This window comes from Elephas maximus, chromosome 17 (genome assembly GCF_024166365.1).
Source record: "Elephas maximus indicus isolate mEleMax1 chromosome 17, mEleMax1 primary haplotype, whole genome shotgun sequence".
NCBI lineage: Eukaryota > Metazoa > Chordata > Mammalia > Proboscidea > Elephantidae > Elephas > Elephas maximus.
Window position 1 is genome coordinate 61736498 of NC_064835.1, and position 26120 is coordinate 61762617.

A 26120-nucleotide genomic window follows, 5' to 3' on the forward strand; every position below is an offset into this window, starting at 1 on the left:
AGAACTGTTTCATAGAGTTTTCAAGGCTGTGATCACCAGGCCTGTCTTCAGAGGGCACCTCCGGGTGGGTTCACACCATCGACCTTTCAGCAAGTAGTGGAGTTCTTAACTATTTTCACCACCCAGGGACCTGCTTTAGTGCTGTTGTTGTTGTTGTTAGGTGCCGTCCAGTTAGTTCTGACTCATAGCAACCCTGTGTACAACAGAACAAAACACTGCTGGGTCCTGCACCATCCTCACAATCTTTCTATGTTTGAGCCCATCGTTGTAGCCACTGTGTCAATCCATCTTGTTGAGGGTCTCCCTCTTTTTCGCTAACCCTCTACTTTACCAAGCATGATGTCCCTCTCCAGGGACTGGTCTCTCCTGATAACATGTCCAAAGTATGTAAGGCAAAGTCTCGCCATCCTCACTTTTAGGGAGCATTCTGGCTGTATCTCTTCCAAAACAGATTTGTTTGTTCTTCTGGCAGTCCATGGTATATTCAATATTCTCCACCAACACCATAATTCAAAAGCATCAATTCTTCTTTGGTCTTCCTTATTCATTGTCCAGCTTTCACATGCATATGAGGCAATTGAAAATACCATGGCTTGGGTCAGGTGCACCTTAGTCCTCAACGTGAAGTCTTTGATTTTTAACACTTTAAAGAGGTCTATTGCCGCAGATTTGCCCAATGCAATGCATCATTTGATTTCTTGACTGCTGCTTCCATGGGCATTGATTGTGGATCCAAGTAAAATGAAATCCTTGACAAGCTCAATATTTTCTCCATTTTTCACGATGTTGCTTATAGGCCCAGTTATGAGGATTTTTGTTTTCTTTATGTCAAGGTGTAATCCATATTGAAGGCTATAGCCTTTGATCTTCATCAGTGTTTCAAGTCCTCTTCACTTTCAGCAAGCAAAGTTGTGTCGACTGCATAACGCAGGTTATTAATGAGTCTTCCTCTAATCCTGATGCCATGTTTTTCATATAGTCCACCTTCTTGCATTATTTGCTCAGCATACAGACTAAATAAATATGGTGAACGTATAGTACAGACCTCCTCAGTTCTCACCTGTATCATTGCAATAGCCTTGAAACTTATGGCGTTGTCTCCAAGTTCAGCTCCCCGCATGCCCTCCTTCACACAGAAGCCAGAGTGATCTTTCAGGAGCCAGGCCCCTGGACGAGCGCGCTCCGAACGAGTGCAGAGGGCCGAGCCCTGACAACGGAGAAGGAGGCGGGTTAATAGTGGCGCTTCCCCAGCCTCGCAGGACCGGGCGATGCGGGGGTGGGGCCGGGGGCGGAGTTGGGGCGGGGCCGGGGCGGGGCCGGGGCGGAGTCGGGGGCCTGCCGGGCGAGCCGCGGCCTCCGGGCAGTAGGGGGCGACCTCGTCCCAGCGCCCGCGGCTCTCTGTCCATGTCTCCACGCCTTTCGGGCGACACGGTGACCTGGGTCGGCGGGCCGCGTCAGCCGGGTATGGCGGCGTGGGGCCCGGCCGCGGCAGGGCCTCTGCTCCGCGGGATCCGCGGGGTGAGCCGGGCGGGGTCCGGGGCTGCTCTGCCCGGGGCGGGGGCTGCGGAGGGACCGCGGGTTCGAGGGCGCGCTCCCGGAGGGCGCCGCGCAGGGTGCGGAGCGGCCTCCCAGTGCTTGTTCTCGTTCGTTCATTCATTCATTCCATGGCTCCCGGCAACGGGTATTTGGATAAGTGTCAGGCCCCAGGGCGCCCTGGGGGAACTCCTGAGCGGAGTAGAGGTCGGGGGTCAGGGGAACAAACACAGAAACAGTCATAAGACTGTGGGCACAGGAAAAGGAAATGCTGATTTACAAATGTTGGCATAGAAGTCATACCCCGGAGCCCTGGTGTGGGCGCCAGAGACTGGGGAGGGGTCTGGGAACCCCGGCCAGGCCTCCTTGACCTTGACCCTGGACCTACACCCTGAGGAGAAGCCCCGCAGAGAGCGCCTCACCACGCGGCTGTCCTAATCTTCTTTCCCCTTTCTGCTTCATCCTTCTCCCCCTTCTTGTCCACTTTTTTCTTTTCTTTTGCATTCTTCCTTCTCCCCTGCTGGTCTTGAAGCACTTCCCCTTTGGGTGAAGAACCGTCCTGCTGGTGACCTTCAGCGTGGACAGTTCTCATCCGGGGATTTTTCAGCAAACTGTTCTATTGGGTAGGAGTTTGAACTAAAGGCGGATGCAGACAGTTCTGCTAAGATGAAAGAAAGGCTTTTCCGATGGATTCTGCGATGCTAGCCATCTTCACCCCTAGGTGACCACTGTTTCTACCTGCCACCTGCCTCTCCCCTCCAGAACCCTGCAGGCTTATCCACAACCGGAAGCTTCTCTTCTGCCCCTCTATACAGCACACAGCCTAACTCCAGATCTTTCTCCTGACCCAGGTCTGCATGTCCAACTGCTGGCCAGACCTCTTTGTGGATGCCCAGTAGGCATGCCCTGAATCTTGTGGTTCTCCCCCCCACCGACTCATTCATTCATTCACTCATCACCTTGTCTTGTGGAGGGCCTGCCCTGGACGCAGCTTTAGAACACCACAGTTAACAGGACAGAGTCAGTCTTGGCCTTTAAGACAAGCTGGTGAGAGAAGCAGTGAACAGGGAATTTTAAAGAAGGTGCTATGAGATTATATGACGCAGGACCGAGCATGCAGGCCTGAGGGTGTGTACAAGCACAGGAGTGGTACCTGGTGGATGGGATAATACCTTTGCTGACAGCCCTGGTGTTCTTCCAGGCTCTCTTGCCATCCACATCCAGTCAGGGACCAATGCCTGAAGCTTCTTTCTTTGTAATGCCTCTCATTTTTTGCACCTTTCCTGGGTAACTTCTTCAGGGATTGTTTCATGCAGGTTCCTTTAGTACCAAGAGCCTTCACTGGGGTCACATCAGCTGTGTGACAAAGTTTTAAATCTTTAGCCTGGTATGCAAGGCCTGCTGTAATCTATTTTCATTCTCCCTTTTCAGCATGTGCTCCACCAAGTCAAGTGGCCACTGACCTGGTTTTCTGTTCCTTCACTCCTAGGGGATGAGATACATGCCATCGGCTGAGGGTGGGGGGACTCTTGCCAATAGCAAATAATCGAAAACTGTTCCTCCTCCAGTTGGTTGAACAGAATTCTGCCTCTCCTCCACAGTGAGGGTTAGTGCATGGTGCAAAGGGTAGCAGTGTCCCTAAACCCAGCCCCAGTGCCGTCGGGTGGTGCAAATGGTTAACATACTTGGCTGCTAACCAAAAATTGGCGATTCAAGCCCACCCAGAGGCACCTTGGAAGAAAGGTCTAGTGATCTGCTTACAGAAAAGCCAGCCACTGAAAACCGTATGGAGCACAGATCTACTCTGAGACACACGGGGTCGCCATGAGTCAGAATCACCTCCTTGGCAACTAGTACTGGTTGCGAAGGGTAGCTGGCTTACTGACCGGTAGGTCACAGGTCACGTCCCATTGGGGAGGATGTGGCATGTTAATCAGTCCCAAAGGGTGTGGGGCAGCATGGGTGGGCAGCTGTTGTGGCCTGGCAAGGCCTGTCTGAGGCCAACCGCATGACTTCTTTCCTGTCTCTGCTGCTTAACAGATCCAGCCTTGGGCACATTACTTCGTGCCTTAGTGTTCTCACTTATAAAACGGTGATGATAGTGTCTCTCTGACGTTACCGTGGTGAGTTAAACATTTGTTGAATTCAGTGTTTGGCCTTGTCTGAAAGCGAGTGACAGATAATCCCCGATTTATGACAGGGTTTCCTTCCGACGACTCTGTCTTAAGTCGGTTCTGAGGTAAGTCAAATACCTCTTTTTTTTTTTACTTTTCATAGCCTGCTATAAAGCAGTGTTTTGAACAGTAAATCATAACATTGAACATGTGAGAATGATAACAGCAAATTACACACTGCAACATTGTATGTAGTAGCAAACCAACCCATTGCTGTACAGTTGATTCTAAACTGTAGCGACCCTGTAGGACAGAGTAGAACTGCCCCATAGGGTTTCCAAGGCTGTAATCTTCACGGAAGCAGACTGCTGCATCTTTCTTGTGCAGAGTGACTGGTGGGGGGTAACTGCCAGCCTTTCAGTTAGTAGCCAAGCTCTTAACCACTGCGCTACCAGGGCTCCTGTATATAGTACACATTACTAAATAACTCAAATACTTCGTAAGTCAGGGACTACCTGTGTTTATAATTATAAAATAAAAACTTTATTCTGCATCCTGAGGCACTCAAATGGAGCCCCGACTCCACGCAGCCCCCTAAGTCTGGGCCGATGCTGGTGAGGGGCTGGGAAGGGGGCCTGCTTTGCCATTGCAGGTGGGGCCTACCCAGTGGCTCCAGCAGAAGCAGTGCCACCTTGCCCTGCCTTGACTCTTGTCTCTGCTCCGGGTGGCAGCTTCCTCTTCTCCACCACGTACATCGGATGTTTGCCTCTCAAACTGAGGGGGAGCTCAAAGTGACACAAATTCTCAAAGAAAATTTTCCTCGAGCGACATCTATCAAAGTCACCGACATTTCAGGTAATGTCTCTCATCTTCCCCTCAAGCCTTGGTGGGATTTTTCCCTCTGGAGGGGCAGAGGGTGGGGGGCTTGCTGGCAGTGGCTTCTCAACGTGCATGGGTTTTGGACAGATGGAACCCAGCCTCTCTCACCTCAGAGGAGGAGGTAAGGATTCAGAAACACCCTCAGGAAACTGTGGGTGAGACCCAGCGAGAGAATTCAAGGTCATCAGTCTGGCCCAGCTAGGGTGAGTTCCTCTGAGTCACCCCATGCTCAGATCCACAGTCTTTAATTTGACTGAGAGACGGGCCTTACTTTAATTTCCCCTCATTCTTCTGACACTAGAATGTCAGAGCTGAAGTGGACCCCAGGAGGGTTTTGTCCAGCTCCCTCCCTTTCCCCATGAGGAGACAAGCCCAGAGGCCAAAGGGCCTGTCCAGCTCCTCACAGGGGGAGGCAGTAGACCTGGAGGCAGAGTGGGACCCAGAGCCGACTCTCCTGAGCCTAGTTCCCAGACCTAGCTAGGCTCTGTCTTTCTCAGGTGGTCGCTGGCACCTCAGAATTTCGGGCTTGCTGCGTGTTAGGAACGGACTAGGGAATCAACTTCTGCCCCCACAGGATGGGGGAGATAGTGCCTTTATCCAAAGACGCACGTGGACCAGCTAGCTGGGAGGCGGGGAGGCGCAGGCAGATAGGCGTCAGCCTGAGTCTCCCCGACACCCTGACACGGCCTGTGCCTACTCGGCATTCCTCAGAGGCTCACTGACTGCACTGAGAACTGAATGTTTACAAGGATTTCGGAGAAAGTGTAGAAAGAAGATTTTCTTCTGGAAACTTTAGAAAATTTATAAATCTAAAAACCTTGTGGAGTGCTTGGTTGGGTGAGGGCTGTCCAGGGGTCCCAGCGATTGCTGACGCCTTGACGGCCACAACCCTGCAGCTGCCCCAGGCCCAGGGCAGAGCTGGAACTTGACCTCCGGTCTGGCTTTGCCCAGCTTGAACAGAGTGCAGAAAGGCAGTTAAGGGCAGAGGACCTGGTGTAACCAAAACTGGGACTCCTAGAACACATTATGAAAGAAGCAAAACAAAACCTATGGAGCAAACGGCACCTGTCACATGATGGCCTGGTGTTAACAGTACAGGGGACATTGTCTTCTTGCCCCAGTTGTTTTGTGCAAGACCAGCATGTTTTATCACCAGTCCCCAGCACTAGCTCTCTAGCTGTGTGCAGACCAAGCTTGGGACGGGGATGGATGGGCCCACCATACCCTTCTCCATAAAGCTCCCTCTGGAAGTCCACCCAGGGTGAAACACTTAAAGCTGAAGGACCAGAAGGAATTCCTAGGTGGTACAAATGGTTAACATGCTTGGCTGCTAACCAAAAGGTTGGAAGTTTGAGTCTACCCAGAAGCACCTCAGAAGAAAGGCCTGGCAATCTACTGAAAAATCAGCCATTGAAAACCCTGTGGAGCATAGTTGTACTCTGACACACATGGGGTCTCCATCAGTCAGAACTGACTCCGTGGCACCTGTTTGATTTTCTTTTCTTTTTTTTTTTTTTGAGAGACCAAGAAGTGCTAGAGAGAGCCACAGGCAGCTCCATAATCAGCTTGGTTACAGTTTTCATTGCAATGCTGTGTCCCTGTCTCTCTCACACTTTCTTTAAGAGAGTATTACAAACACTTTTTCAAACCAAATGTCAGTGTAATTTTGCACTTTGAAAAATACTGATTGCTGGTCCTTTAGAAGTTGGAACCCTGAAATTCAGTCCTTCCCACCACCTCCTGTCGCATTTGTTGGCCTAGTTAAAAAAAAAAAAAGAAGTACTGTCCATTCCCTAGGTTTCCCATGCTTTGTGCCTCACCGTTCCTGACCACAGTAACGATCCTGGGTATTTTTGCCTTGCAAAAGGAAAAGCAGATTTTGGATTGAGGCAGCCTGTTGGGGAAGAGTTTGTAGTCAGTTGTAAGCAAGGGTCTTTTTCTTACCAATTTTACCAACTTTCTTTGGATTCTGCAGGTACTTCAAGGGCATACAGGACTGTGGTGTAACTTAATCGAAATGCTTTCAAATCGAATTTATTTTAGGAGGCTGTGGGGCAATGTATGAAATCCAAATCGAATCAGAAGACTTTAAGGAGAAGAGGACTGTCCAGCAGCACCAGATGGTTAACCAGGTCAGTAGAGACACAGATGCTCCTTACCCTCCGGCCACTGGCGTCAGAAAGGCCTGCCGAGTTGGTGCTATTTTTTACTGTCAGATCTGTGACAGAATAATGCCCTATGACTTAGTTTGCTAGAGGTGTCATAACAGAATACCACAATTAAGGTTTCTAGAACGGAAATTTATTTTCTCACAGCCTGGAGGCTAAAAGTCAAATCAGGGTGTTGGCCATGTTGATTCCTTCTGAAGCCCTTTCTCACAGTTTCAGACTAAAGTTAAAATGCCCCACCACCCTCTGACACCCTTGTTTGGCTGCCAGCATCTTCTGCCTCAAGTCTTGGATACTTAAGTCCCTGTCGTTGGCCTTTGAGGTCTGTCAGCCCTTTGTGGGCTGCTTCCCTTTTGGACCCATCTCTAGATTCGTCATGGAATCCAATCATCCCCTTGGCTTGGGCACCAACAGCCCTGCAACGTGCTGGTGGTCTGGCCTGGAGGTCTGGGGTAGAACAGCAACCACCTTGTTCCTCCAGAAACTTCCAGCCCCACGTAATACTCAGGGATCGGAGTCAAGGTAGTAGATAAGTCAGGCACTCTGGGTTTTGTCCCCAAAACTACTCAGGCCACCTGGTGGGATCGGACTGACGGGGGAACTGTTAACTTGAGCACAGCCCTTGGCCTGAAGCCACGGTTACAAATGGTTAAGGATGCAGGTTCTGAAGTCAGACTGCCCATGTTTCAAATCTGGGCTTTTCTTTCTAGCTGCGTGACCCTGGGCAAGTTACTCAACCTCCCTGTGGTTCTATCTTCTAATCTGTAGCATGGGGATGGTAACAGCAACTGCCTTACAGGGCTGTAAGGATTGGTGATAAAGGACGTGCAGAGCTCTGAGAACAGTGTCCAACACACAGTAAGCTCTCAGTAAAGACCAGCCACCATCATCACTACTACAACACAGGGAAACACCTGGGCCACGTCCAGGGGGAGGGCAGCAATTCCCTTATTTGGGGGAATGCACTGTCTTGGGCCCAAGGTTTACTCTGGGCGCCTACAGCATAGTGCACTCCCCCATCACTGTCCTGCACATACCCACCACGTGGTAAACCCTGCTTCTTGCCCATCATCCTCCTAGAAAGCGGACTCGGTGCAGGTGGGGGCTGGGTCTGTTGTGTTCACTGCCGTGCTCCCCCCGCCCCGCCGCTTAACAAAGGACCTGCACGCAGAAGGAGCTCACTCAGTATGTGCTGAGTGACTGCATGTTTGCAGACTGTAAGGAGAGCAGGTTATTTGTTTGGTTATTGCCTACAGAGAAATGAAATGTTTAGTGCCTGCCTGCCAGGTGTTCCATTTCAGAGAATCCATTTCCTGGCACTGGTCTGCGTCAAGCTTAAATAGATGCTTTTCACCTGGAGCAGGCACAGACTGGCCTACTGTAAACCAAAAAAAGAACAAACGCACTGCCATCAAGTCGATTCTAACTCATGGCGGCCCCATGGATTACAGAGTAGAACTGCTGTGCAAACGGTTAAGCACTTGACCACTAGCTGAAAAGTTGGCAGTTCAAACCCACTCAGAGGTGCCAGGAAGACAGGCCTGGCAATCTGCTTCCAAAAGGTTACAGCCTTGAAAACCTTATAGAGCAGCTCTACTCTACACACTGGGGTCATCATGAGTTGAAATCAGCTCGACAGCAAACAACGACAATCTTTATGGAAGCAGATTGCCAGGCCTTTCTTCTGTGGTGCTGCTGGGTGGGTTTGAACCACCAATCTTTAGGTTAGTAGGCAAGCATAAACCATTTGTGCCACCCAGTGAGCTCTGGGTTATTATAGGGGCCACTTTTCCCACCAAGCACTGCTTGTCTCGTAGGTCATGCAGGCCACACTGGGCACCTGCAGCCACTGAGGCAGGATTGGTGGGGGAGGAAAAGGGCTCTTTGAGCTGGACACAGAGGTTTTCCCTGACCCAGACCCTCAGCTTTACCAGAAAACCAAATCAGTTGCTGTCGATTTGATTCTGACTTATAACGACACTATAGGACAGAGTAGAACTGCCCCATAGGGTTTCTAAGGAGTGGCTGGTGGATTTGAACTGCCAGCTTTTTGGTTAGCAGACAAATGCTTAACCACTGCACCACCAGGGCCCCTCAGCTTACAGAGGCTCTAATTAGCTACAGCAAGTTGTTAGGACTTTAATGGGTGTGTTTAAATGTGTTTATATGGTCGTTGTCTAGAGTAAGTCATTTCTTCAGGAGTAATTGCCTATCCATGATGTCTAGGCTGGCAGGAGTGGGGACCTGGTGGCTGGGCCACAGCAGAGCTCTCCTGGTTGATCTTCCCTAGTCCCTGTTACACTCAGTAACGGACTCAAGAGTCTTAGGCTCAGAAAGACCCTGAAAAGTTCACCTGGTCCATCTGATGCTGGAACCTCCTCCTAGACTTCTCAGGAGATGGTCCCTGCTGCTGCTCCATCCTGGGGAGGCTGCAGTTGGGAGCAGGAGCACCAAATGGGCTTTTGAGTTGGGTGGAGCTGGGTTTAGTCTTGGCTCCCCACTGGGTGCTGGGATCTGAGCCTCAGTTTCAGCACTGGTGAAGTGGGCGGTGCATTGGATGGTGGGAAGATCGCATGAGATCATGACTACACATGCTGGCAGCCACCCTGGCACGTGGAAGGCATTTGGTAAATATTTGTTGCCTTCTCCCCTTCTCCAGCCTCTTTTTTTTTTTTTTTTACTTTTATTGAGCTTCAAGTGAACGTTTACAATTCAAGTCAGTCTGTCACATATAAGTTTACATACATCTTACTCCGTACTCCCACTTGCTCTCCCCCTAATGAGTCAGCCCTTCCAGTCTCTCCTTTCGTGACAATTTTGCCAGCTTCCCACTCTCTCTATCCTCCCATCCCCCCTCCAGACAGGAGATGCCAACACAGTCTCAAGTGTCCACCTGATATAATTAGCTCACTCTTCATCAGCATCTCTCTCCCACCCACTGTCCAGTCCCTTTCATGTCTGATGAATTGTCTTCGGGGATGGTTCCCGTCCTGTGCCAACAGAAGGTTTGGGGACCATGGCCGCCAGGATTCCTCTAGTCTCAGTCAAGCCATTAAGTATGGTCTTTTTATGAGAATTTGGGGTCTGCATCCCACTGATCTCCTGCTCTCTCAGGGGTTCTCTGTTGTGCTCCCTGTCAGGGCAGTCATCGATTGTGGCCGGGCACCAACTAGTTCTTCTGGTCTCAGGATGATGTAGGTCTCTGGTTCATGGGGCCGTTTCTGTCTCTTGGGCTCTTAGTTGTTGTGTGACCTTGGTGTTCTTCATTCTCCTTTGCTCCAGGTGGGTTGAGACCAATTGATGCATCTTAGATGGCCGCTTGTTAGCATTTAAGACCCCAGACGCCACATTTCAAAGTGGGATGCAGAATGTTTTCATAATAGAATTATTTTGCCAATTGACTTAGAAGTCCCCTTAAACCATGGTCCCCAAACCCCCGCCCTTGCTCCGCTGTCCTTTGAAGCATTCATTTTATCCCAGAAACTTCTTTGCTTTTGGTCCAGTCCAATTGAGCTGACCTTCCATGTATTGAGTGTTGTCCTTCCCTTCACCTAAAGCAGTTCTTATCTACTAATTAATCAATAAAAAACCCTCTCCCTCCCTACCTCCCTCCCCCCCTTGTAACCACAAAAGTATGTGTTCTTCTCAGTTTTTACTATTTCTCAAGATCTTATAATAGTGGTCTTATACAATATTTGTCCTTTTGCCTCTGACTAATTTCGCTCAGCATAATGCCTTCCAGGTTCCTCCATGTTATGAAATGTTTCACACATTCGTCACTGTTCTTTATCAATGCGTAGTATTCCATTGTGTGAATATACCACAATTTATTTACCCATTCATCCGTTGATGGACACCTTGGTTGCTTCCAGGTTTTTGGTATTGTAAACAGAGCTGCAATAAACATGGGTGTGCATATATCTGTTTGTGTGAAGGCTCTTGTTTCTCTAGGGTATATTCGAAGGAGTGGGATTTCTGGGTTGTATGGTAGTTCTATTTCTAACTGTTTAAGATAACACCAGATAGATTTCCAAAGTGGTTGTACCATTTTACATTCCCACCAGCAGTGTATAAGAGTTCCGATCTCTCCGCAGCCTCTCCAACATTTATTATTTTGTGTTTTTTGGATTAATGCCAGCCTTGTTGGAGTGAGATGGAATCTCATCGTAGTTTTAATTTGCATTTCTCTAATGGCTAATGATCGAGAGCATGTTCTCATGTATCTGTTAGCTGCCTGAATATCTTCTTTAGTGAAGTGTGTGTTCATATCCTTTGCCCACTTCTTGATTGGGTTGTTTGTCTTTTTGTGGTTGAGTTTTGACAGAATCATGTAGATTTTAGAGATCAGGTGCTGGTCGGAGATGTCATAGCTGAAAATTCTTTCCCAGTCTGTAGGTGGTCTTTTTACTCTTTTGGTGAAGTCTTTAGATGAGCATAGGTGTTTGATTTTTAGGAGCTCCCAGTTATTGGGTTTCTCTTTGTCATTTTTGGTAATGTTTTGTATTCTGTTTATGCCTTGTATTAGGGCTCCTAAGGTTGTCCCTATTTTTTCTTCCATGATCTTTATCGTTTTAGTCTTTATGTTTAGGTCTTTGATCCACTTGGAGTTAGTTTTTGTGCATGGTGTGAGGTATGGGTCCTGTTTCATTTTTTTGCAAATGGATATCCAGTTATGCCAGCACCATTTGTTAAAAAGACTATCTTTTTCCCCAATTAACTGACACTAGTCCTTTGTCAAATATCAGCTGCTCATACGTGGATGGATTTATATCTGGGTTCTCAATTCTGTTCCATTGGTCTATGTGCCTGTTGTTGTACCAGTACCAGGCTGTTTTGACTACTGTGGCTGTATATTAGCTTCTGAAATCAGGTAGAGTGAGGCCTCCCACTTTCTTCTTCTTTTTCAGTAATGCTTTGCTTATCCGAGGCTTCTTTCCCTTCCATATGAAATTGGTGATTTATTTCTCTATTACCTTAAAAAATGACATTGGAATTTGGATCGGAAGTGCGTTATATGTATAGATGGCTTTTGGTAGAATAGACATTTTTACTATGTTAAGTCTTCCTATCCATGAGCAAGGTATGTTTTTCCACTTAAGTAGGTCCTTTTTAATTTCTTGTAGTAGAGCTTTGTAGTTTTCTTTGTATAGGTCTTTTACATCCTTGGTAAGATTTATTCCTAAGTATTTTATCTTCTTGGGGGCTACTGTGAATGGTATTGATTTGGTTATTTCCTCTTCGGTGTTCTTTTTGTTGATGTAGAGGAATCCAAGTGATTTTTGTATGTTTATTTTATAACCTGAGACTGCCAAACTCTTCTATTAGTTTCAGTAGTTTTCTGGAGGATTCCTTAGGGTTTTCTGTGTATAAGATCATGTCATCTGCAAATAGAGATAATTTTACTTCCTCCTTGCCAATCTGGATGCCTTTTATTTCTTTGTCTAGCCTAATTGCCCTGGCTAGGACTTCTAGCACGATGATGAATAAGAGCGGTGATAAAGGGCATCCTTGTCTGGTTCCCGTTCTCAAGGGAAATGCTTTCAGGTTCTCTCCATTTAGAGTGATAATGGCTGTTGTCCAGCCTCTTTCTTGTCTGTGCCAGATCACCCCCCTACAGGGGGCGCCTCTGCCCATGTCTTTCCGCTGCTCGGAGCACCCCCCTCCGCCCCCATCCACTGTATTAGCTTCCTAGAGTTGCTGCAACAAAGTACCACCAAGCGGGTGCTTATAAGAACAGAAATTGATTGTCTCTGTTCTGGAGGGTAGGAGTCTGACTTCAGGGTGTCTGTGGGGCATGCTCTCTCTAGGCGCTAGGGAAAGGTTCTGCCTTGTCTCTCTCAACCTCTGGGAGCCCCAGGCATTCCTTGGTTTGCAGCTGCAGCACAATCCTGTCATCCCGTGGCTGTTTTCCTTCTGTCTGTCTGCCTCTTTTCTCCTCTTTTGTAAAGATGCTACTCGGGTTGGAATAGGACCCACCTTACTCTGGTTTGACAACTAATAACATCTGCAAAGGCCCTATTTCCAAACAAGGTCACGTTCACAGGTACCAGGGGTTAGGACTTCAACATAAATTTTGGGGGGACACAATTCAATCCATAACATGCGTGGAGTCCAGTCCAACCTTCCTAGCCTGGGATTCAAGGTCATCTGTGTGGTCTGCCTCAGTCTTTCCAAGTCCATGGACTCACACTTCCCTCATTGGCCCAACTTGAGGCCAGGCTTTTCTCAACGAATCGTGGTGGGTTCCCAGCCTCTTCTCACATGGTTCTCTGGGCCATTGCCCTGTCCCTCTGTGCCTCCAACTCCCAGCTGTCCAGTGCCAGGGCTGCCTCCTCCATGAATGGCCCTTCTCCCCCGGCCCCAGCCCCAGCCCCAGCACAGGAACGCACAGTCCCTCTGAACACTGTCGTGGTCTCAGCTAGCTCGTGATCTGCGGACTTGTGTTACTTTCTTTTGCCATTCTCCTCGTTGTCCCATGTCTGCTTCATCTGTGCCCCAGCACCTAACATAATGCTGTGGGCATAGCCTGTGCTCAGAAACATTGGCTCAAGCTCCATCTTGCTAACTTGGGACATGGGCCATCTTGCTCTCTACCAGGCCTCAGTTTCCTCAATGGTACAGAGGCCCAGGTGGTCTCTAAGGCTGTCGGTAGATGTCGGATGCTGTGCTGTGTGTTGGGGGCTCTCGACAGGCTGTAAGGAGCTGGGAGGACAGCATTAGGAAGAGTAAGTGTGCAGAGCATAAGGGGTCATGGCCCAGGTTTCTCTGTCCAAGACCTTTCACATGAAGGTGTGGTGGGCCCTCACTTAGCCAAGGAGTCTTTAAAGAGGAAATGTGGGTGGTGACCCAGGCATGGTCACAGGGACAGCCTTGGGGAGCTCTCCTGCCTATGGAAAACAGAGGCACATTGGCCCAGGGGGCTATGTCCTCCTCCCCTAGTGATGACGAGGCTTTTCCAGGGGCACTTCAGCTTGTCTGCAGAGTTGGGAGGGGCTTGCACATGAATGTGGAAATAGTGGGTGTTGTGGGGCAGGCCAGGTGGGGCATCTCATTAGCTCTCAGCAGCAGCTCCTGGCATCAGGGCTAGACAGGAACAGGATGGGAACCAGGTATGGCCAGGACATCAGGATACCTGGGTTCATGCCTGGATTTTGTGATTTGCTTGCTGACTTATTTTTATAAATAAGGAGCTAGGACTAGATCATCTCTAATGACCCTTTGGCTCTGCAAACCTGACCTCATGTATTTGGATTCTTTTTGTTGTAAGTGACAGAGACCAAGTCAAAACTAGCATAAGCAGAGCAAATAAAGGGAATTAATTGGCCCATGTAATGAAATTAACCAGTTTCTGACACATCTAAATTCAGGGTCTTAAACACGTTCTTCTACTTTCTGGCTTTCATTTCTCTCTCACTCTCTGTCAGCTTTTGCCTTCCTTCTGTGTGTTGACCTCATTTTCTCCTGCTGGAGATGGCCTTTCTCTACATGGTGAGGAAGACTGTCCCTAGCCATCTCCAACTGACATTATTCCTGCATAGTGTCCCAAGAGACAGGTTCCGCACTGAAAAATCTCATGGGAGATTCTCATTGGTCCACTTTGGGTCACGTGTCATGCCTGGGCCAATCACATGGCCAGGGGAATATATATTCATAGGCTGAGCCAGAGCCACATAACAGTCTCAGAATCAGGCCAATTGGTAGCCCCACCAGAAGCATGCCATTAAAGTAGAAAAGTAACAGTTCCCCAAGAGAAGGGAGATCGCTAGACAGACTGAAGAAAAAATGTCCACCTCACTGTGATTATCTGATTTTTGGCCTAGTATAAAAGGATATTGTCTCCTCTGCATTGATTATAAACTTGAACATCCCAAGCCTCTGTCTGGTCTTGGAGGCCATCTCTCTCCCAGCAACTGCAGGAGCTAAATATTGGTTTGACTGTGGTGGCTTGTTCAGATCTGGGCCCTGGCATTCGTTGTGGCCTTAAACAAGTCTCATAATCTTGCTTTTTTATTCCCTGATCTAAAGTAAAATTGGGGAGGCAGGGCCAAGATGGCGGAGTAGTCAGATGTTTCCTATGGTCCCTCTTACAACAAGACCTGAAAAAACAAGTGAATTGATTATATATGACCATCTAGGATCCCTGAACATCAAAGGCAAAGTTGAAGAATCAGACTGAGCGGCAGGGGAAGGGAGAGATGGTTCAGAAGCAACAAGGAGCTGCCAGATCTGACCTGGCGGGAACCGGCACCCTGCAGGCAGCATCCACCGGCACGAGAGCTGTGAAGCAAGCAGTGGCGTTCAGGACACATTTTCCACATTGGGAGAAACCGAGCACCGAACGTCCACTCATGCCTCCAAAATCAGTGAAAAGCACTGCTCAATCAGCAAAAGAGAAGTACATGTGGCTAAACTACTGCATGGATCAAAAAACACCCCTTTAGGAAAAATCTGTGTCCCATTTACCTGCCCCTTTCCCGCTGTCACTGGGTCAGAGCCGGCTTCAGAGACTGCTGTGTCCCCTGAGCCGGAAGTAGGACCCATCATGCTCTCTGAGCCCTTCTCCCGACCTTGAAGAGGGAAGAAATTAACAAATAGGAAAAAATAATCTGCTGACTCCCCTAAGCTGGGAACTTAGGGCAGGCACAGCTCCTTTGCCTAGACACAGGCATAAGGGGTCCATGGACATTGAATGCCTTTCACCCCTGCATAGATTTGTGTGGGCCCATTACAACAGCATAAGCCCACATTAGCACAGTACAACAGGGTGTATACCTGAAGTCTAACCTCACCTATATCAGCTATATGGTGGAGGAGGCAGGTTTGTGACATTTGATACCACTCTGCCTATTAAGCAGGGACCTTACCTACTCAAGTCAGGGGACTGAGGACTGGTGGCTCCACCCACACCACCTAGCCACCCACAACAGGGGTCCAAGGATAAGTAGTGCCTCCCAGTCCTTACAGCCAACAGCACTGGGTGCCCATAGTCCAGCTACACAACCCACCCACCTGTGCACTCTGGGGAACAGGGCATGCTTTCTTCACAGACACTCAGGGGCAGCTGTCAGCCCCGTACCCTGCTCAGCATGTGACCCCTTACTGCAGCCAGATACCTGTGCCTACACCAATCATCCCTGCCTGTCTATGACTGTAGGGAGAGCCTGCACCACACACTTGGTGACTGACTACCTGGACACCTAAGCTGAATCCATACAGGAAAAGTAAATGGACTCCTGGGCTCACATACAGCTCGAACCACCTGGTAACAGGATGTTAGAGCTTCAAAGTCCCTAGTAATCAAACTAGTTTACATGAGCAGCCTGTTTGGGCATATCAAAACAAAACAAGAAGCTAGGACACAGTAAGCAAACATAAATACAATAACTTATTGATGGCTTGGAGATGACAGTCAATATCAAATCACATAAAGAGGCAGACCATGATGGCTTCAGCAAGTTCCCAAAACAAAGAATCAAGTAATCTTCCAGATGAATGGAATTTCCTGGCATTACCAGAGGTAGAATACAAAAGATTAATATACAGAACTCTTCAAGAAATCAGGAAGGCAATCAGGCAAAATGCAGAACAGGCCAAGAAACACATAGAGGAACTTAAGAAGATTAGAGATGAGCATAATGACAACTGAACAGGCTGCAAGAATCCATAGAGAGAGAGCAAACAGAAATCCAGAAGATTAACTGTAAAATTTCAGAATTAGACAACTCAATAGAAAGTCATAGGAGCAGAACTGAGGCAATGGAAGTCAGAATTAATGAGACTGAAGATAAAGCACTTGACACCAACATATTTGAGGAAAAATAAGATAAAAGAATTAAAAAAAATGAAGAAACCCTAAGAATTATGTGGGACTCTGTCAAGAGGAATAACCTACAAGTGATTGGAGTACCAGAACAGGGGGCATAACAGAAAATACATAGAGAGTTGTTGAAGATTTATTGGCAGAAAACTTCCCTGATATCATGAAAGATGAGACGGTGTCTATCCAAGATGCTCATCAAACCACACACAAAGTAGATCCCAAAAGAAAGTCACCAAGACATATTATAATCAAACTGGCCAAAACCAAAGATAAAGAGAATTTTAAGAGCAGCTAGGGATAAATGAAAAGTCACCTACAAAGGAGAGTCAATAAAACTAAGCTCAGACTAATCAGAAACCATGCAGGCAAGAAGGCAATGGGTTGACATATATAAAGCCTTGAAGGAAAAAAATTGCCAGCCAAGAATTATGTATTCAGCAAAACTGTCTCTCAAATATGAAGGCAAAATTTGGACATTTCCAGATAAACAGAAGTTTAGGGAATTTGCAAAAAAACAAACCAAAATTGCAAGAAATACTAAAGGGAATCCTCTGGTCAGAAAATCAATAACATCAGATAACAACCCAAGACTAGACCACAGGACAAAGCAACCAGATAGAAACCCAGTTATGGAAATCACGAAAATAAATCAAAATGCTCAAAACAGAGAAACAGAAACATCATTATGTAAAAGATGACAACAGTAAAACAGAAAAGAAGAACTGAAAAATGTAGTCATAGATCTTTCATATGGATAGGAAGTCAATGCCATATAAAGAAATAAAAGATTAAATATTAGAAAAATAGGGGTAAATGTTAAGGTAACCACAAAGGAAACTAACAATCCTACACATGAAAATAAAAAAGAAGACTCAGCAAATACAAAATCAACAACAATGATAAAGATGAAAAGAAAATACATAAAGAAAAACGACTCAGCACAGTAAATTAAGTGGAACAAAGAAACTGCCAACATACAAAAAAAGACATCAAAATGACAGCACTAAACTCAGACCTATCAATAAGTACGATGAATGTAAACGGACTATATGCTGCCTACAAGAGACACGCCTTAGGTTTGAAGACACAAACAAACTAAAACTCAAAGGATGGAAAAATATATATATATATCCAGCAAACAACAAAAAAGAGCAGGAGTGGCAACATTAATTTCTGACAAAATAGACTTTAAAATCCACCACAAAGGATAAGGAAGGACTGTATAATGATTAAAATGTCAATACACCACGAGGACATAACCATATTAAATATTTATGCACCCAATGACAGGGCTCCAAAATACATAAAACAAACTCTAATAGCATTGAAAAGAGAGATGGACAGCTCCACAATAATAGTAGGAGACTTCAACACACCACTGGACAGAACATCCAGAAAGAAGCTCAATAAAGACACAGAAGATCTAAATGCTTCAATCAACCAACTTGACCTCATAGACATATACAGAGCACTCCACCCAACAGCAGCCAAGTATACTTTTTCAACACACATGGAACATTCTCTAGAATAGACCACTTATCGGCCATAAAGCAAGCCTTAATAGTATCCAAAGCATCGAAATATTACAAAGCATCTTTTCTGACCATAAAGCCATAAAAGTAGAAATCAATAACAGAAAAAGCAAGGGAAAAAAAAATCAAACACATGGAAACTGAACAGCATGTTGCTCAAAAACTACTGGCCTATAGAAGAAAGGAAGGAAGGAGTAAAGATTCACAGAATCAAATGAGAATGAAAACACACGCTAGCAGAGCCTCTGGGACACAGCAAAAGCAGTGCTCACAGGTCAATTTATAGCAATAAATGCACACATCCAAAAAGAATAACGGGCCAAAATAAAGTAAAATAGGAAAAATCTTGCTAATTGCTGAGGCTTTAAAGAAATACTATGCCAATGCAAAAGAGAATGAGAACGCTCCTTATACCTAAGGTGGGAAGATCTCCAAGATCAATTGTTAGGGGAAAAACAAAGTGTAGTTTTTAGGATAATGTGTTTGAAATGTTACCGTTTGTTTTAAAAAGGTTGTTGTTACGTGCAGTCAGGTCAGTTCCGACTCATAGCGACCCAGTGTGCAACAGAATGAAACACCTCCTGGTCTTGCGCCATCCTCACAATCATTGCTAAGTTTGAGCGTATTGTTGCAGCCATTGTGTCAATCCACTTCATTGAAGGTCATCCTCTTTTTCGTTTACTCTCTACCAAGCATGATGTCCTTCTCCAAGGACTGGTCTCTCCGGATAACATGTCAAAGTAGAGGAGATGAAGTCTCGCCATCCTCACTTCTAAGGAGCATTCTGGTTGTACTTCTTCCAAGACAGATTTGTTTTTTCTTCTGGCAGCTCGTGGTATATTGAATATTCTTTGCCAACACCATAATTCAAAGGCACCAATTCTTCTTCAGACTTCCTTATTCATTGTCCAGCTTTCACATGCATATGAGGTGACTGAAAAAACCATGGCTTGGGTCCGGTGCACTTAGTTCTCAAAGTGACATCTTTGTTTTTTTAACGCTTTAAAGAGGTCTTTTGCAGCAGATTCGTCCAATGCAATAAATACATCATTTGATTTCTTGACTGCTGCTTCATGGGCATTGATTGTGGATCCAAGTAAAATGAAGTCCTTGACAACATCAATATTCTCTCCATTTTTCATGATGTTGCTTATTGGCCCAGTTGTGAGGACTTTTGTTTTCTTTATGTTAAAGCATAATCCATACTGAAGGCTGTAGTCTTTGATCTTTATCAGTAAGCGCTTCAAGTTCTCTTCACTTTCAGCAAGCAAGGATCTGTCATCTGCATATTGCAGGTTGTTTAAGAATCTTCCTCCAATTCTAATACCTTGTTCTTCTTCATATGGTCCAGCTTCTCTGATTATTTGCTCAACATACAGATTGAATAAGTATGGTGAAATGAAAGGATACAACCCTGATGCGTGCCTTTCCCGATTTTAAACCATGCAGTGTGTCCTTGTTCTGTTCAAACGAATGCTTCTTGGTCTACGTATAGGTTCCTCCTGAGCACAATAACGTGTTCTGGAATTCCTGTTCTTTGCATTGTTATCCATAATTTATTATTATTCACACAGTGAAATGCCTTTGCATAGTCCATAAAACACAGGTAAACATCTTTCAAGTATTCTCTACTTTCAGCCAAGATCCATCTGACATCACCAATGATATCCCTCATTCCACATCCTCTTCTGAATCTGGCTTGAAATTTCTGCCAGTTCCCTGTTGATGTATTACTGCAACTGTTGGATCTCTTCCAGTTGCTTGGCCAGGTAGCTCTCTTCCAAATTTCTTGGCATAGACAAGTGAGCACTTGCAGCATTGCATCCATTTATTGAAACATCTCAATTGGTATTCCGCTAGTTCCTGGGGCCTTGTTTTTCGCCAGTGCCTTCAGTGCAGCTTGGACTTCTTCCTTCAGTACCACTAGTTCTTGATCATATGCCACGTCCTGAAATGGTTGAATGTTGACCAATTCTTTTTGATACAGTGACTCTGTGTATTCCTCCTACCTTCTTTTGATGCCTCCAGTGTCGTTCAATATTTTGCCCATATAATCCTTCAATATTGCAACTCAAGGCTTGAATTTTTCTTCAGTTATTTCAGCTTGAGAAATGCTGAATGTGTTCTTCCTTTTTGGTTTCCTATCTCCAGGTCTTTGCACATGTCATTATAATACTTTGTCTTCTCGAGCTGCCCTTTGAAATCGTCCGTTCAGATCTTTTACTTCTTCATTTCTTCCATTCACTTTAGCTACTTAGATTCAAGAGCAAGTTTCAGAGTCTCTTCTGACATCCATTTTTGTCTTTACTTTCTTTCCTGTCTTTTTAATGACCTTTTGCTTTCTTCATGTATGATGTTGTTGATATCATCCCACAACTGGTCTGGTCTTCAATCATTAGTCTTCAGTGCTTCAAATCTGTTCTTGAGATAGTCTCTAAATTCAGGTGGGATATACTCAAGGTCGTACTTTGACTCTTGTGGACTTGTTTTAATTTTCTTCAGTTTCAACCTGAACTTGCATATGAGCAATTGGTGGTCTTTTCCATAGTCAGCCCCTGGCTTTGTTCTGACTGATGATATTGAGCTTCTCTATCATCTCTTTCAACAGATGTAGTTGATTTGATTCCTGTGTATTCTGTCCAGCAAGATCCATGTGTATAATCACTGTTTATGTTGCTGAAAAAAGGTATTTCCAATGAATAAGTTGTTGGTTGTGCAAAATTCTGTCATGCGATCTCCGGTGTCGTTTCTGTCACCAAGGCCATGTTTTCCAACTACTGATCCTCCTTTGTTTCCAACCTTTGCATTCCAAACGCCAGTATTACCAATGCAGCTTGATTGCATGTTTGATAATTTCAGACTGCAGAAGTTGGTAAACGTCTTCATCTTGGGCATTAGTTGTTGGTGTGTAAATTTGAATTAGAGTCAAATTAATTGGTGTTCTTTGTGGATGTGTGGATATTATCCAATCACTGACAACCTTGTACTTCAGGATAGATCTTGAAATGTTCTTTTTGACAATGAATGTGAGGCTGTTCCTCTTCAACGTGCCATTCCCGGCATAGTAGACCATGTGATTGTCTGATTCAGAATGGCCAACACCAGCCCATTTCAGCTCACTAATGCCTGGGATATTGATCTGCAAGTGTTCCGTTTCATTTTTGACAACTTGCGACTTTCCTAGATTCTTACTTTGTACATTCCATATTCTAATTATTAGTGGTTGTTTGCAGCTGTTTCTTCTAAAAAATGAGTCATGCCACATCAACAAATGAAGGTCCGGAAAGCTTTACTCCATCCACATTATTTAAGTCAACTCTACTTTGAGTGCGAGCCCTGGTGGTGCAGTGGCTAAAGCAATCGACTGTTAACAGAAGGGTCAGCAGTTTGAAACCACTAGTGGCTCCGTGGGAGAGAGATGTGGGAGTCTGCTTCTGTAGAGATTTACAGCCTTAGAAGCCCTACGGGGTCATCATGAATCGGAATTGACTCGACAGCAGTGGGTTTTGGTTTTTTCTATTTTGAGGTGGCAGCTCTTCCCAGTCGTATTTTGAGTGCCTTCCAACCTGAGGGACTCATCTTCCGGCACTATAGCAGACAGCATCCCACTGCTGTCCATAAGGTTTTCACTAGCCAACGTTTTCAGAAGTGGATCGCCAGGTCCTTCTTCCTAGTCTTAGTCTGGAAGTTCCGCTGAAACCTGTCCACCAAGGGTGACCCTGCTGGTAGTTGAAATACCAGTGGCATAGCCTCCAGGATCTCAGCAACATACAAGCCACCACAGTACGACAAACTGACAGACAAGTATTGCAATGAGGTGGAATATGTATTTATATTAGCTTGAATATGCATTAAAAATATTCCTGGAAGGATACACAAGAAACTAACAACAGTTCTATTTGTAGGTGGGGGTGGAAACTGGGCAGAGGGCAGCTGTGGGTGGAGAACTCACTGTATGCCTTTTTATACCTTTTCATTTTTGAGCTACATTAGGTGTGTTTAAACATTAAAAAAATTTTTTTTCTATAAAAAGGGGAAAAACTGCTTATACAAAGTGTGTGCAAAGTATCCTACAGGTATAAAACCAAAACCCATTGCCATCGAGTCAATTCTGAATCATAGCAACTGTATAGGACAGAGTAGAAGTGCCCCATAGAGTTTCCAAGGAGCACCTGGTAGATTCGAACTGCCAACCTTTTGGTTAGCAGCCATAGTTCTTAACCACTACAGTTTCCCCTAAGGTATAAACCTATACAAAAACACTCTAATAGAGGCTCGTCGAAGCCACTGTCAAATATGAAATCAATGATGGTGCTCTCTTTCTCACTCAGGCATTAAAAGAAGAAATCAAAGGAATGCACGGACTGCGGATTTTTACCTCCGTCCCCAAGCACTGAACACAACCTGGCCATGCAGCCACTGCTGCTGAAAACCTTTGATGAACTTGACTGCCACCGCTCTTTCCTGGGCATTGGCCAAAAGACATTTTGTTCAGACATTTCCATATTATAATTATAGAGGAATATGTTATCTCTTTAGATATTAATTAAAGGCAACAGGCAACCGAAGCTTTAGAAGGGTTATTTGCACTGCCTCTAGTTCCTTTATTTCAGAGGCAATGTTTCTCCAACGTGATCTTGTCGTTGGACAGTTCTGTCCCGCTGCTGCAGAGGCAATGCCAGCTATTTTGTCTTGTGAAGGGTCATTTTAAAAAATATATATATATAATTTATTTTATTTTTTGTTGTTGTTAACCTACACAGCAGAACTTACACCAATTCAAGTTTCTACATGTACAGTTCAGTCCCAATGATTACATTCTTTGAATTGTGCAACTATTCTCACCCTCCTTTTCTGAACTGTTCCTCCCTCATTAACATAAACTCACTGCCCGCTAAGGCTCCTGTCTAATCTTTTGAGTTGCCATTGTCAATTTGATCCAATAAAGATAGTTCTTAAGAGAGCGCAATGCTCAAGGTGGACATTCTTTACCGGTTAAACTAAACGAAGGAACAGTCTTATTTCTTCCCCTCTGTCTATGAAACTGCTCAGTCTTCAATCCTAAAAAGAAAAAACAAAAAAGAGAGACTAAGAAAGGAAGGAAGGAGGGAGAGAAGGTAGAAAAAAAGGAAAAAGAGGAAGAGTCTCTTAGTTTTGCTGTTTCCTTAGTTTACCACTCTCTTTCCCTCCTCCTCCAAACTTATTTAGAAAAATGATCTTGGACCCTGAAGTTCTTACTCCCTGGGACGGACTCAGAGTATTTAACTGCCAGAATCTGGGTCCTCTCCCCTCCTACACCTGTGCTTGAGGATCCCCGTCCTTTGCATCTTGGTGGGAGGCAGGGCTCACCTCCCACTCTAGAAGCTGAGAAGGCCTGCTTTCCCAGCCTCCCTTGCAACCGGGGCACAGGCACATGATCTAGACTCAGCCAATCAGATGGACTAGCCCTGGATTTTGAATTGTGAGCAGGTGTCACAGAGAACCGGGTGCAGTGAAGCATTCATTCTGGCAGCTGTGGTGGCCACACCCAGTTTTCTGGTGGTAGTAGAAGCAGAGTTGGTGTTGTAAGCTGCTGTCTTTGGAGTCCACGGTAGTAGCTACAGCATGATTTGGGCCAGTGTCCCTAGACATTCCATGATCACCCCCATATCCTTTCACTAATTTCTGCTCAAATCAGCCTGGTTAGGGTTTGTTGCTTGCAACCGAGAGCTATGCCTGGTTCACCAGTCCCTCAGGGTGGCTCCTGCCCTCCTGCCCCCACCTCTCTACTGACAGCTTTCTGAGAGATGACAAGTCCAGTGCTGAGGGGCATTTGAAAGTTAGCCATCCCCTTTTTCCTCGGATTCCTCCTTTGTCTTTCACGGAACTGACCACCAGAAAAGTCAGTGGTCACTATTGATTTTGAAGGTACCTTCCTAAGAAATGAGTGTATGTAGGTAGAACAACCTTCAGCCCCAGATTTTTGGGACAGCACAAGTTTCAAAAATTCTGTTCTGGTCATGTACTGTGCTGCCATATTTGAGTTTTAAAATGTTCCCTATGTATACACGGTGAATAGGAGGTGTTCACTTTTTGCATCCTGCTAGAGCAAAACTGCCTTTACATGTAATAGAGTCACTCCCTATGTCAGATCTGAGAAGGTGGGATAAAACAGAGAACTGCTCTGGAGAGCCCCAGCCACCTCTGGAAGAGGTAGACATCCCAGAGGATGGCTTTTAGGAAATACCTGAGACTGGAGTCCCAGACGATGGTGATCAGCGAGAACAGAGAGTCCTCAAAGTGAGATACACATTGACTACTTGTGTGAAGCCAATTGTCCTCCTTTTGAGTAGGCTGAACTTAACCATTTGCTTCTAAAGAACAAAATAAAGTAGAAGTGATGGAGTGCAACTTCAGAGACTAGGTCATAAAGGCACCGCGGCTTCCCCCCTGGCTGGAAGTCTTGGATTGCTCGCTCTGGGGAAAGCCAGCTACCATGTCGTGAGAACACTCAAGCAGCCTGTGGAGAGATCCAAGGGATGAGACAGGTCTCCTGCCAGCAGCCAGCAAGGAACTGAGGCCTGCCAAGACAAGAGCCATCTTGGAAATGGACCTTTCCACCACAGTCAAGGCTCCAGATGACTGCAGCCCTAGCTGACATCTTGACAGCAACCTGAGCCAGAACCACCTAGCTACGCTGCTCCCCAATTCCTGACCAATAGAAACTGTGAAATAATAAATGTTCATTGTTTTAAGCCATAGAATTTTGGGGTAATTTTTATGCAATGATACATAACTAACACAGTAGTGCATCACTGGAAGGATATTCCGGCATCTCACATATTGAAGGAAGGGCTGAAGAGCCAGACTGCAGAAAGGGCAGGGGGACAGCTAAATGTCAGGAACACCAGTGTCCCTCATCTCCTGTTTGTTCCTATCTGCAGATCAGCTTCATTATCTCTTACTCTAGACTGGCATGTACCATAGAGTGGTGACCATGCTGCCAGTAACACCCATTGGTGTTCAGTCGATTTTAACTCCCAGTGACCCTATAGGACAGAACAGAACTGCCCCATAGGGTTTCCAAGGAACAGCTGGTGGGTTTGAATTGCCAACCTTTTCGTTAGCAGCTGAGCTCATAACCACTGTGCCACCAGGGCTCCATACTGCCAGTAGCTCTTAATTTTTATATCATAAGATCCAGGCCATAAGAAAGGCAGACTTTCCTTCCAAGCTACAGTCCAAAGGATTCAGCGACAGCCTCTGATCGGCCCATCTAGAATCTGGAGTCAGCCTGGACCAGTTAGCAGAGGTCAGACTCCTGCTGGACTCTGGTTTGGAGTGGAGGGAGGAGCAGTTACCCAAAGAAAGTTACCCAAAAGTTACCCAAGAGTTACCCAAAGAAAGTTGGCCAAAGAAGGGGCTGGGAACAAAACAAGAGATGTTTCTGCCTGGAAGAAAAAGTAAGTGTGGCTTAACTAGCCATACCTTTTGGGAATCTCCGGACACCACACAGAAACAGAGACTCCTTCCTCTGCTTCATCCCCCACCTCAGGGGACCCAGCAGGCCCAGTAAAATTTGTCAGTCCTACTACTTTGTAGAATGAGCCCTGATGGCCCTGTATTTAACTGCTCAGCTGCTAACCAAGAGGTCAGTTGTTTGACCCACCATTGGCAGAAAAGACCTGGCCACCTGTTCCTATAAAGATTTCAGCCTAGGAAACCGTATGGGACAGTTCTACTCTGTCCTATTGGGTCCGTTTGAGTCAGAATCGACTCAATGGCATCTAACACCACAACCGCTTTCCAAATGTCTGCTCCCAAATCTGGCAACAAAGCTTTTTTTTAAAGTTGGCTACTTTTTTATTCTTACTCTGCCCCCAGTTGTTCTTCCCCCGAATTAAAAAGGAAAGTTGGGAGATGAATCACGGATATTTAAAAACTCATTTAAAAAAAAAGGAATTGTTTAATCTTAGTGGCCAGAATATTATACTGGATCTGATACAGCCAACTCCTAGCTTTTTTATTAAATGCTACTTGGGAAAATGCTGAATTAAGATGATATTTCTTATTGTTGCTTATTTTGTTTCTGTTG

General features: G+C 45.8%; 1 protein-coding gene across 1 annotated transcript; it reads left to right on the forward strand.

The window, feature by feature from the left end:
• The first annotated feature begins 1364 nt into the window (after positions 1-1364).
• Positions 1365-24780, forward strand: BOLA3 (bolA family member 3). The gene is made up of 4 exons (XM_049857200.1): positions 1365-1518; positions 4379-4502; positions 6570-6658; positions 22378-24780. The coding sequence occupies exons 1-4, from the start codon at positions 1405-1407 to the stop codon at positions 22441-22443; spliced, it is 393 nt and encodes a 130-aa protein (XP_049713157.1). The 5' UTR covers positions 1365-1404; the 3' UTR covers positions 22444-24780.
• Positions 24781-26120: the final 1340 nt, after the last annotated feature.

What these genes read in the sequence shown, in the direction of transcription:
- BOLA3 (XM_049857200.1), top strand. Translation starts at nt 1,405, where the DNA reads ATGTCTCCACGCCTTTCGGGCGACACGGTGACCTGGGTCGGCGGGCCG. An exon ending in TGCTCCGCGGGATCCGCGGG is followed by an intron (nt 1,519 to 4,378) that starts GTGAGCCGGGCG and finishes TCCGGGTGGCAG; the next exon opens with CTTCCTCTTCTCCACCACGT. An exon ending in CAAAGTCACCGACATTTCAG is followed by an intron (nt 4,503 to 6,569) that starts GTAATGTCTCTC and finishes AATTTATTTTAG; the next exon opens with GAGGCTGTGGGGCAATGTAT.